The following is a 13,303-nucleotide window of genomic DNA, read 5'->3' as shown; positions in this document are numbered from 1 at the left end:
CAATATGTACAACTATAATGCACCAATTTTAAAAAATGTGGGAAAAAAATAATATAAGGCCTAGGATTTGTTTCAGATAAATAAACTAAGGGAAATAGCATAGGGAAAACTGGGGAGATACCCATAAAAGCAGATTGGACATACATTGATAAATATTAATGGTAATAATGGATACATGGCCATTTTTATACTATTACCCTATTTTGGTATAGTTTTGAAGATATCAATAATATGCTTTTAAAAGAATAACAGGGAACTGGAATCTAACACTTCCATGCCTTAGGCACATAATAAAAAATTATTCCTGTATTTAAAAAAATAATGTTGGGAAACACTCTCTTCTACAGATGAGGATACATTCCCAAACCAAAAAAAATTCCATAGGTAGTCCATGTCTTTTTAGTAACTTATTTTTTTGTATTTAACTGATTATATAATTAAACATTTTTCCTATTTTAAAATAAACATGTCAGTAAATGTTTCCTATAAAGTACCAGATAGTAAATATTATATTTTAAGGGCTATATGGTCTCTACTAGTATTCAACTCTGCCATTATAGTGTGAAAGCATCCATACATAATATGAAAATGGTTGTGCTCCAATAAAACTTTATTATGAATGCTGAAATGTGAATTTTAAATATTTTTTATAATTCACATTTCACAAAATATTGTTCTTTTTTGATGTTGTTTTTAACCATTTAAAAATATAAAAACATGCAAGGCCCTAGCTTCCATCCCCAGTACTGGGGGGAAAAAATGTATGTATATATCATTCTTAGCTCATCGGACATACAAAGATAGGCTGTGGGCCAGAACTGACCCATGAGATGTTCTTTGTATCTCCTGATTTAAACAGTTAACATTTTACAATTTTATAGGCAATTCAACTATAGCCAAGACTCCTACTTCACTGAAGAATTAAAAAAAAAAAAAAAAAAAACCACAGAATTCATACCTTAGAACTAGAAGCATTTAACATGGTAGCAGAAATTCCTAAATGTTTTAAAACCATTAATTGGTCTTCCATAAGAGAGATCAATGGGCAAATCACAAGTGTAAATCCTAAAAGAGGAAGGAGGGACAAAAAAAAAAAAAAAAACTTTAAATTTTACACCATCACCAAAATGACCTGTAACCATTCACTTTCTTTTCTTTACTATAACTTGTGGGCCTACCCATCCTCTGAATAGAGGATCTTCGATGCAGTTTTATCAATATACTGCCTATTTCTTACCCAAAAATAGATATGAGTAAATGACCAAACAAGGTGAGGATAAGGCAAATAAGCAAATATAAGACAGAAACTTCTACACTTATTCAGTCCTACAAAAATAGATTTTAACATTTTGAATGTTTAATTTACTTTCATTTTAAACAGTTTTAGTAAACTCAATAATATAATATGAATCAGGTCAAATTCTAAACAGTTATATTAGGGAAAAATTATTCCACAGCATTCCAAATGAAAACAGCAATCTACATAATTAAGAAGGAGATTTGCGTGAGTATTCTACTTTTTGCTCCAGATTAATTTATTCTGAGTAGGAATCAGTGAATAGAGTATTGACTGAACGAAGTTCTAATAATACCCTCCCTCTCGCCTATAAATGAAATTGTTTACAAGAGCAATTCTACATTTTGTTGAAATTATATGACTTAATATTTCTGCAACTTATTTGCTATAATAACCTCTGGCAGAGTGTACATACATTTAAAAATACAAACTTAAATTATAAAGTTTATCAGGGATTTTGCTTTCTCAATTATTTTCTATACTTCTCCCTCATTACTGGCATCTATTCATTGCATTTAACCATGGTCAAGTCTCTCTCATTTTCCCAAAAGCAAGACACCTGCTAGGGTCTGAATGTTGGTGTCCTCCCAACATTCTTATGTCAGAACCTAACACCCAGTATGACAGTAATAAAAGGCAATGTCTTTTCGAAGTCATTAAATAATGAAGGCACAATGGGATTAGTGTCATTATAGAAGAGGATAAAGGACATGTCTCTGCCCCTTTCTGTCATGTGAAAATGCAGCAAGGAAGGTGCCATCTGTGAGGAACAGGCACTCACTTGACACCAAATCTGCTGGTACCTTAATCTTAGACTCCCCAGTCTCCAGAACATATTATTTGTAAGTTATCCTTTCTCTTCTTTCTTTAATAGACATTCTTTTCCAAAAGGTATTCCACACTCACCAGTCCTACCTCCACAACTCCTACTTATTTCCAAGCCATTGTTTTTTTGTTTCCACTGAACCTTCTGACTGAAATTGCTCTAGCTAAGGTAAAAAATGAGTCCCTTGTCACTATATCAAGAGGAATTTTTAAGTCCTTATTTTATTTGACCAATAGACATCACTATTGCCGACAGACATCGCTAATGACTCTCCCTCTTTCTAACACTCCCTTCCCAAGGCTTCTAATGATACTACACTCTCTGGATTATCCTCCTACGCTTTGTTCATCCTTCTCAGCCGTTCCCCGCAACCCTCTTCTTCTCCATTAACCCCTCAACTCTTAGCACTCAGATGTCTGTTCCAAGGCCCTCTTCTCATGTTGCCCTGAATTACTCCTGTGGCTCCAATGGCCATCTCTACATTAACAGCCTCCAACTAATCTAACTCAGATCTCCCACTCAAGCTTTAGACCCAAAATCCTACCACACAGGTATCTTAAAGGTATCTTAAATTCAACATGTCCCAAATTGAATTCATTATATTTTCTCTCCATTTCTAATAAGTTATTTCTCTAGTATAACCTATTTCAGTGAACAATCTCTACTAATAAAAAGAAAAACAAAAACACTTGGTTTTTACATGTGTTTGATCAGAAATTAATGTTTTAAAGAATTAAAATACACTCAGAGAAACAATTTCAACTTAAAATTCATTCTTATTAACACGTACCCTCTGAACATAATGCTGGTAACTGGTAGCATAAACTTTTCCCACCTCCTGTAGGCATAACAAGAAATACCTCCTTTCCAGCCATTGTTACATTAATAGTTTCAAGTTGAAGTGGTCTGAACTTCTGTAGTTTAAAGACATTTTGCAGAGCATCTTTGACTTTACCAGACCATGGAAAATCTAGAAAGAGAAAAATAAGCTAAAATACTAGAACTATTAGGTTTATAAATGAGACAAAAATGTAAATGGCTGCTTTTATATAAGAATCAGATAAATATACATAAGACTTTTAATACTTATGAACCATTAAACTTTTATAATAACAATTTTGGAATTACTATAACTCAGTAATCTAAGCAAAGCAAAAACAAATTAAATAAGAAGCAGTACATCAGAAAAAAAACATAAACATGTACCAAGTGAGAATAAAACCACATAGAACGGGAAGTCTTCAACCAGGTATTTAAAAAAATCTTCTGAATGTTGCTCAAGAAATTTACAGCATAAAAACTCAAATACAGTGAACAAACTTAACAATTATCTGGAAAATTATCTGGAGTTTTTGGTGTAAATATCTTGTGTTTAGAAGTCAATCAGTAGAAAACAATCTCTACAAAAGTGCTGCAATTCCTTCTAGAGTTATTCTACTATAAGTAACAATAAACATGATGCTTCATTCAAGATTTTGAATCAATGGTTTCTTCACCATAGCAGGAAGAAAGACTAAACTTTGGCAAGTGGTATGAGTAACTATTTATTTATTTTCTCTCTCTCTCTCCTTCTCTCTCCCTTTTAGTTAAAACTTAGAAAATTTGGCTGCAGGGGTACAGGTCTATAATCCCAACTACTCCAGAAGTTGAAGCAGGAGGATACCAAGTTTGAGACCAGCCTGGGCAACTTAACAAGACCCTGTATAAAAATAAGAAAAGAAAAAAAAAAAAACAGGAGATGTAGCTCAGTAGGAAAACATCCTAACCAATGCCCAGAACCTCCAAAAAAAAAAAAAATACTAGAAAATTTAGTTGAAGTAAATATCTATTTTTCAAGCACTGGACAATGTTACTTACATGCACCTCAATTTCCATATGTGAAAAAAAACTGATAAAGTCAGAATAATAAGAGTTTAATTTAGAAAGATTAAGAACATGGGTTAGAATGGTTCCTTTTCACCAAATGAAGAGCTAGTCTCACCTCTCAAACTACTACTGGAAAGCACTGACCCACACGGAATGACTTAATTCTACAGAAATGAGAAAAAACAATACTAGCAAAGAAAAAGTAGACCTTCTTTATTCCAAGCGGCAGGTGAAGAATCACACTCGTTGCTTGTCCCAGCATCAGAATCCTCTAAACACTGATTTATTTTCTTTGTTAGGACAGATTTTTTCTGAAGGAGCTCTTGTTGCCTTTCCATGAGTTCTTGAATTTGAATGTCTACTGCATGTAGCTCACTGGTTACAGAATCCAATTCCTCGGTTAGTGCTATGAGGAAGGGAGGAGAAACAATGACCAGACAGTTAATTTCAATTTCCCTTTCCTATTGGCTTCTGGATGTTCCTCATCATCTATATTATGGACAAACTTAAACCAGTATAGCAGAGCAGTCAAGATGACATGTTTCAAAGTCAGAGAGACCTGGGTTCAAAGTCAGGTCTTCATCTTACCTGAGTAATCTTGGACAAGATACTTACGTGCACCTCAATTTCCTCTTCTATAAAATGTGGGCCATACCTAACTTTCACAGTATTGTTAAAAAGAATTAAGAGAAATTTGAAATTTGAAATATTGAAATTTCTTAACACAGTACCTAAATATTGTTAAATATTTAACAATTGATAGTTACTGTCGTTATTATTACTGTACAGAGAAGGTAGTCCAAAAATCTCCTAAATCATCTAAAGAAAGTGACTAGCTGGGCACAGTGGTGCAGTGATGCACATCTATAATCCCAGCTACTCAGGAGGCTGAAGATTAAAAGTTTGAGGCTAGGATAAGCAACTTCATAAGCCCCTGTCTCAAAACAATAAATACAAAGGACTGGGGATGTAACTCAATGGTAAAGCAGGAAAGCACCTCTGAGATCAATCCCCTGTACCAAAAAAAAAGAAGAAGAAGAAGAAAAGAAAGTGACCAGATAATGTTCACATTTTGGCTGATATGATGAAAAGATAAGGAGTTATTAATTATAAACGAGATGCAAGCAACAAAAATAAAAATCAGTGGTACTATTGTAAGGCTGAGGTTGTGGCTCAGTGGTAGAATGCTTGCCTAGCATGTGTGAGGCACTGGGGTGAATTCTTAGCAACACATATAAATTAAATAATAAAGGTCCATCAACAACTAAAAAAAAAATACTATTGGGATTGGCATTACAATTCCATTGTAACTAATTTATAATTACATATTATGGTTTTAGTCAATGTGTGATTTTTTACCAGTCCAAGTATTAAGGTCAAAGTCAGATTCTTTTTGAAACCTCCCAACAGAAGCCAGACACATTTTAAAGATTGTTTTCCAAAATATCTGCCTGAAGGGTTTTAATGCCTCCTTGTAAGATGAAATCAGAGAGTTCTGACTGAAAATAGGATATTAGGGTAGGAACTGCAAGAACTCCCTTCCCTGCATGATTTGTGCGTTAGGTCTAGCCACAAGTGAACTCTGCAGATCTGAAAGGTGGAAGTCAAACAGCAGGCAAGTCTACACTAGGATGACTGGCACACAGTCAGGAGCTACTGCAGCTCATTCTTGTCAGGGATCTGCTTGCTGGCTTACCTTGTTGCCATGCGGCAGAAGCCAGTTCCTCCAGCTCTTGCTAAATCTCCCTGTTGCAGCAAGTTGGCCTGCAGCTTCTTTGGCTTCTCTGAATGTTTGGTTATGTTTGCAACTTTCTGTGGCAAAGTGCACTCTTCAGCAGGATACCTGCTCCCTGTAAGTCAGAACCCTGGGAGTGATGACACACTGACACAAGTCCCAATGAGAGACAAATGGGCTCCCCACTGTCCTCATGAGTTTCTGCTCATCCTTACTGTCCCATATTTCACACCCATCTTCCTTCTTTACTGCCGGCACTGCTGACCAGGGACAGGGGCTTAACCAGCTTCCCTGTCAGGACTAAAGCCTCTAATAAAGTTCATCACTACTCATAATGGGTCAGATTATCTGACTGAACCCTAACTAATATAGAATTTGGATCCAGAGGGATAGAAACTTAATGGATTCTCTAGCCCCACAGTCCATAAGTGAGAGCTATTATGGGTAGGAAAGGTCAAGAGGAAGCCAGCAAAACTGCCTTTAGTCAAAGTAGCAGGTTACAAAATCAACATACAAGAATCTTTTACACCAACAAGGAATCTGCTGAGAAAGAAATCAGGAAAATAATTCCATTCACAATAGCCTCAAATAAATAAATAAGCTCTAACCCAGGACATGAATGACTGTGACAATGAAAACCATAGAACACCAAAGAAAGAAATTGAAGATCTCAGAAGATGTCCTTGGATATAGTTAAAATGGCCATACTGCCAAAAGCAATATATAGATTCAATGCAATTCCCATCAAAATACCAAAGGCATTCTTCAGAGAACTAGAAAAAAAGAGTCCTAAAATTCATTTGGAAGAATAAAAGAACCAGAATAGCTAAAGCAATTCTAAGCCAAAAAAGCAATGCTAGAGGCATCCCAATACATGACTTCAAATTATACTATAGAGCTATAGTAACAAAAAATGCATGGTACTGTCATAAAAACAGACATACAGACCAACTGTACAAAATAGAAGACACAGAGACAAACCCAAACACCTATAGTCATCTTAATTTTGATAAAGGTGTCAAAAAATATATATTGGAGGAAAGACAGCTTTTTAACAAATGGTGCAGGGAAAACTGGTTATCCATATGTAGAAGAATGAAATTAGACCCTTATCTCATACCCTGCAAAATATCAACTCAAAATGGATTAAAGACATAGGAACTATACGACTCTTAGAAGAAAACATAGGGTCAACACTCCAGCATATAGGCACAGGCAGTGACTTTCTCAATACAACCCCTAAAGCTCAGGAAATAAAGCCAAGAGTTAATATATGGGATAACTTCAAATTAAAAAGCTTCTGCACAGCAAAGGAAACAATTATAAATGTGAATAAACAACCTACAGAATTGGGAAAAAAAAAAAAAAGACTTTTCTAGCTATTGTCCTGAAAGAGGATTAATACCTTAATACCTAGAATATGTGTAAAAAAAAAAAAAATTAAAACCCTTAACACCAAAAATCAAATAGCCCAGTTAATAAATGGGCAAATGAATTAAGAAGATACTTATCAAAAGAAATACAAATGGCCAAAAAATACATGAAAAAATGTTCAACATCATTAGCAATTAGGAAAATAAAAATCAAAACCACACCAAGATTTCATCTCACACCTAGTCAGTCTCTACCCTAATACTGGAGAAGATGTAGAGAAAAAGGAACACTCTAACACTGTTGATGGGATTGTAAGTTAGTACAACCACTATGGAAATCAGTATGGTAGTTCCTCAAAAGACTAGGCATGGAACTACCATGTGACCCCGCTATACCAGTCCTCAGTATTTATCCTGAAGAATTAAAGTTATCATGCTATAGTGATACATGCATACCCATGTTTACAGCAGCACAATTCACAATAGCCAACCTATGGAACAAGGCTAGGTGCCCCCTCAATGGATGAAAGGATAAAGAAAATGTGATACACACACACACACACACACACACACACACACACACACACACCAATAATGGAGTTTCATTCAGCCATAAAGCAAAATGAAATGTGCAAGAAAAATGGATGGAACAGGAGATCATTATGTTAAGAAAAATAATCAAAACTCAGAAGGTCAAGGATCACATGTTTTCTCTCATATGTGGAAGCTAGGGGCAGGGGAAAGGAAAGGGAAAGGAAAGGAAAGGTGAGGATGGTGAGGAGCTCATGAAAATGAAAGGGAGAGGAAAGGGACCAGAGGGGGGAAGTGTTGGGGAGTGATATTGGTCAAATTATATTGCTATATTATGTATATGTATAAATATGTAACAACAAATTCTACTATTATCTATAACTATAATGCACCAATATTTAAAAAATGTAGAAAGAGGAAAAAAACTGTCTTTACCTAACTATATAGTAAACCAAAAGCTTTACCGCATACCTATAGGGTCTGCAAAAATTGTTGCCTACATGGGCTAGGGTAATGATTCCTACCACATCCCTAATCAACTTACCTACGTGGCCTGTGCAGAAGACAAGTGAATCCCAGAAACTAACAATACTTAAAGGAAAAATTATAAAGCTGTGGGTCCAATAGCAACTGCTATTTCATATATGACTTTACTGATGGAGCAAAACACATCCCTGGCACCTGGTATACAGCTATTTATTTGCTGAATATTTATTCTCTTTATCTTTTTACCTTTTAGCAAAGGCCATCAGAAGCAGTTTGAAGGGCTAGCAACATATCTTCACTATCCCATCTCAGAGAAGTATCAACAACACTGGAGCCCTATATCACAATTTAATCTTCAGAGACTTTGATGGCTTCTCCATTCCACTACACATCATACTGGCTCATTACATTGATGATATCATGCCTATTCAACCTGTTGAACAAGAAACAGCAACAGTAGCTGCTCTAGAAACTATTCTATAAACTATTAAGACAGATACATTCCAGAGATGGAAAATACATCCCACAAAAATTTGAGCCCATCAACTTGGTGAAATTTCTATAAGTCAAAGGGTCTGGGGGATGTTGAGATATTCCTTACAAGATAAAGGGCTAAGTGTAATGGCTTAGATATTAGGTGTCCCCAAAAAGCTCATGTGTGACACAATGCAAAAAAAGCTTAGAGATAAAAATGATTGAATTATAAGAGGTTTGATCTAATCACTGCATTAATCCTCTAATAGGGATTACCTTGGTGGTAACCCTATGCAGGTAGGGTGTGGCTAGAGGAGGTGGGGCCCTGGAGGTGTGCTTTGGTGTTTTATATTTTGTTCTTTTTAAGCAGAGCACTTCCCCTGCCCCACCCCCTTCCTGGTGCCATGTTCCCAGCTGCTGTCCTCTGCCACATACTTTTGTCAATATGTTTTTCCTCACCTCAGGTCCAGAGCAATGGAGTCAGCCATCTGTGTACTGGGACCTCCATGAGCCCTCATATAAACTTTACTTCCTATAACATTGTTCTTGTCATGTGTTTTGGTCATAGCAGTGAAAAAGCTGATTAAAACAGCAAGCTTGGATATATGGACCCCCCCCCTTTTTTTTTTTTAAAGAGAGAGAGAGAGAGAGAGAGAGAGAATTTTTTAATGTTTATTTTTTAGTTTTCGGCGGATACAACATCTTTGTTTGTATGTGGTGCTGAGGATCTAACCCGGGTCGCACGCATGCTAAGTGAGCACACTACTGCTTGAGCCACATCCCCAGCCCATGAACCCCTTATTGTTAACAGAGGGCACAAAGCCCCATGGGACTACTTGGATTTGGGAAGCAACATGTACTTCATTTACAAAGTAACCCAAGAAGCTGTCTGTTCTGAATAGGACCCTAAACAAGAGACAATACTGCCATACAATCTTGTCTTAACATTGACCCAACAAACTTGCCAATATTTCAAGTCTGTCTTGAACAGTGATGCTATATGGCATCTCTGCTGTACCTATGAGACACAACATAGGCCATCGTGATTGGTGTAGTAAAGCTATATCATTCTCTACAGATAACTATTATCCTCTTTTTGGAAATATATTCTGGCTTGCTCCTGGGTCTTACAAGAGATTAAGTTGCCTGCACTGCCTATCATCAGTCAGGTATCATCTGACCCAGCAATTCATAAGGCAGACTTCCATCATCACAATAGAAGTGGTATAAGCAAAACTGAGCCCAAGCAGGTTCTAAGTGAAGTCACGAGCAAGTGAACCATGCTGCTATCTAGACTCCTCCTCATCAACCTGCCGGAGTTCCCTGTGACTAGTTCCTTATTACTGGACTGAAAAACACACAGAACTAATTTACGAAAGACTGCATGGTATATTGGAACTATCCAAAAATGAACTACTAAAGCACTCAGTGCTTCTCCAAAGGGTCCCTGAAGAACAATGGGAAGGGAAAAATCTCCCAAGCAGCACATCTTCAAGCAGTGTACAGGATTTTTCACCCTGCCTGAGGTACAGATACATACTAGTACACTAGAGTGGCTTTATGAATTGGCAAGATGGTTAGGAAATTGTTGGCAAGGTCTGAGGAAAAGGCACAGAATATGGAGATATTTGTGTCCCATATGAATAATCACTAAAAGTAACCTTCACAAAGATAGATCCTAATTACTCAGGTAGACAATATGATGTGGACATCAGTCAGACACATTGTTAGCCAAGCCTGTCTTTGTACAATGAGGTCAAGAACAAAGTACCCATGTTGAAGCAATATAAACTTTCACCAGCAAAGGCCAATATCTATCTCTATCTCTCTCTCTATACACACACACACACACACACACACACACACACACACAGCTGTCTATAACATAGCTCAGTGCCCAAATTGCAAACAGCTCATACCAACTCTGAGTCTCAACTGTGGCACCATTCTCTGGGAGACAGCCAGATGTTTAATCTAAAACTGATTACATTGGAACATTCTATGATAAAAAAGGCAACATTCTGTTCCACTGGTATAGACATTTACCCTGCATATGGCTTTACCTTCCCTGCCAGCAATGCTCCTGCTAAATCTATCATCTGTGAATTTACAAAATGCCTTATGGATTGTCTTTATATTCCACACCAAACTGCTTCTGACCAAAGAAGCAATTTCATTTCGTAGCAAATGAAGTACAACAGAAGGCTGGCACTCAAGGAATCACTGGTCTCATCATGTTCCTCAACCTCTGAAGCAGCTGGCCTGAGAGAATGGAGTGGCATTTCAAATATTCAATTAGATGACAGCTGGGTGGCAACACTTTAAATGAGAGAATAGCATCCTCTATGTTAAGTTGTACACCAAAGAATCCTGTTTTTCCCCCAAGTCTTCAATTCACTGGCCTGGGAAGCAGAGATACAAATGGGAGTGACTCCTCTCACTATTACTGCAAGTGATCAGCTAGTTAACTTTGGACTGCTGGTCTTGAAGTTCTGGTTAACAAGGAAGCAGTGCTTCTACCAAGGGAAAAAGCAAGTGTTCCACTAAACTGGAAGTTGACTGCCACTTGGCCACTTTGAATTTCTCATGTCAACAGACAAACAAGGGGGCTAATGTAATGGTTGGGCTAAGTGAGCCTGACTATAAGAGGAAATAGACTGTTACTGTACACAGAAGGAGTATGGAATGTCAGCAATCCTCTAGGGTACATCTTAACAGTACCACGTCCTGTGATTAATACTATTAAAAAAATTACAGTAAACAAATATAAGCAAGCTGCTAAAGGAAGTCTTCACCTAGCAAGAACCCATGACCAGCTGAGGTGCTTGTTGAGGGCAAAGGGTACAGAATGGGGAGCTGAAGAAGGCAGCTAAGACCATACCAGCTATGACCATAAGACCAGTTGAGAAACAAGAACCACAGTAGCTTTAAGACTTTTTTTCTGATTTTATTTGTAAATAAACTAAGTTTGTGTTTTTTGTTTGGTCCCTCTCCTATTCCCTGAACATCTAATATAAAACATGTTCATAGTAGTTAACCTCATAAATTGGGATTTAAGTTTCAAGATTATCAGGAAGGATGTGACTCATAAAATGTGTTCATAGCCTGGTGCAGTGGTGCATGCCTGTAATCCCAGCAGCTTGAAGGGCTGAAGCAGACGGATCTCAAGTTCAAAGCCAGAACTGAGGGAGATCCTAAGCAACTTAGTAAAACCCTGTCTCAAAACAACAACAAACGGACTAGAGATGTTGCTCAGTAGTTAAGCACACCAGGGTTCAATCCCTGATACCCCAAACAAACCAAAACAAAGCAAAAAAAAAAAACATGTTCATGGTAGTTAATCTCACGTGTCAGGATTTAAGTTTCAAGATTATGAGGGAGAATGTGATTCAGTAAAAAGAAGAATAAGCATCATTCAAAAATGAATAAAGAGAATTTGTACCCTCTTTTGGGGAGAGAGTCAGCATGTACTTGATTGATACTTACATTATTTTAGGCAGAAGCATGGTTGTGCTATTGCTTGGAAGTTAAATACGATTAAAAATGAATGTACATATTCTCATAGGCAAGAGGTAAAATCTAGTGGTTCTGTGCTGTAATAACTAAGTTAGGTTAGAACAACATTTCATAGAATTCCCTTGCCTGCATAGTTCTGGGGTAGGTCTGCATAAGAGAACTCTGCTAGTCATTTAGAAGGTAGAAGTGAACAGTAACTATATTTTCCATATTTAAGAAGGTCAGGGTAAGTCCAGGGCAGGTGGCCTTGTTGGCATGGGGCAGCAGCAGGGCTCACAACTCCAGCTGCCGCTTGCAGCTCCTCCAGGGCCTCTTGGCTGGCCTCTTTCAGCTACTCTGAAACCTCAATCAGGTTGCGCACAATTCCATGATGAAGCACACCAATTTTCTAACAGATATCCTGCATCTCAAAATTGGATAAGTGGCAATGAGACTAATACATGTTCTGGTGAGAAACAGAAGTACATCTTTTTAAGTAGTAGTTTGTCTTTGCTTTTCTCACTTCACATCCATCATTTCTTCCCACTTGCTGGCTCTGCCAACTTTATACTCAGTGCCAGACACACTGTCAACAGAGACAGACTTCCATATTCACATAAGGACAAACCCTTATGATAAATCCTTTATAACACGAGAGTACTTCTGCTTCTCTAATCAATGATACAAATGTTAATGTCAATGCATGCAACAAAGTCAACATCATCATATCTTAGACAAAACCACAATGGATTAAAAATAAAGTACAACTAGTTGTAATAAATCAGACTATTTTACATTGTTCAGAATTATGCCATTTCTAATTCTGGCCTAACAACAGCACAAGTTACTATAGAAAATGAGATTAAAACGTCAAGTGAATGATTTCACCAATCCATAATAGAGAGGGGCTGCAAATGTATAGGGCTTATGTTACTATCTCATCTCAAGAGCATAGTAAATTAAGCACTCCAGTGTTCCTAAGTTTACATCTGATGCAGGGGAACTATCATTCTTCAGAAATAGAATATTTCTGAAATATACTATACATATTAAATAAATAAATATATTTATTTATTTATATATATATATATATATATATATATATATATATATATATATATATATATCTTTCTAGTCTGAAAAGAACCCAGTGTTGTTACTCCATGAGTAGAGATAGTATGTAGCAAAGACCATATTCACTATACCATATAAAAGACTGA

At 36.8% G+C, this 13,303-nt stretch overlaps 1 protein-coding gene across 1 annotated transcript in view; it reads right to left on the bottom strand.

The window, feature by feature from the left end:
• Positions 1-13,303, bottom strand: part of Recql (RecQ like helicase) — a 35,793-nt gene that overhangs the window by 17,960 nt on the left and 4,530 nt on the right. The window contains exons 3-5 of the mRNA XM_027934154.2: positions 4,198-4,395; positions 2,914-3,093; positions 959-1,065 (exon numbers count right to left, since the gene is read on the bottom strand). Coding sequence (XP_027789955.2) covers positions 959-1,065; positions 2,914-3,093; positions 4,198-4,395 — 485 coding nt within the window. The remainder of the gene's footprint in view (positions 1-958; positions 1,066-2,913; positions 3,094-4,197; positions 4,396-13,303) is intronic.

This window comes from Marmota flaviventris, chromosome 3 (genome assembly GCF_047511675.1).
Source record: "Marmota flaviventris isolate mMarFla1 chromosome 3, mMarFla1.hap1, whole genome shotgun sequence".
Taxonomy (NCBI): Eukaryota; Metazoa; Chordata; class Mammalia; order Rodentia; family Sciuridae; genus Marmota; species Marmota flaviventris.
The sequence above is the reverse complement of the archived record's forward strand: the minus strand, read 5'-3'. Positions and strand labels throughout refer to the sequence as shown.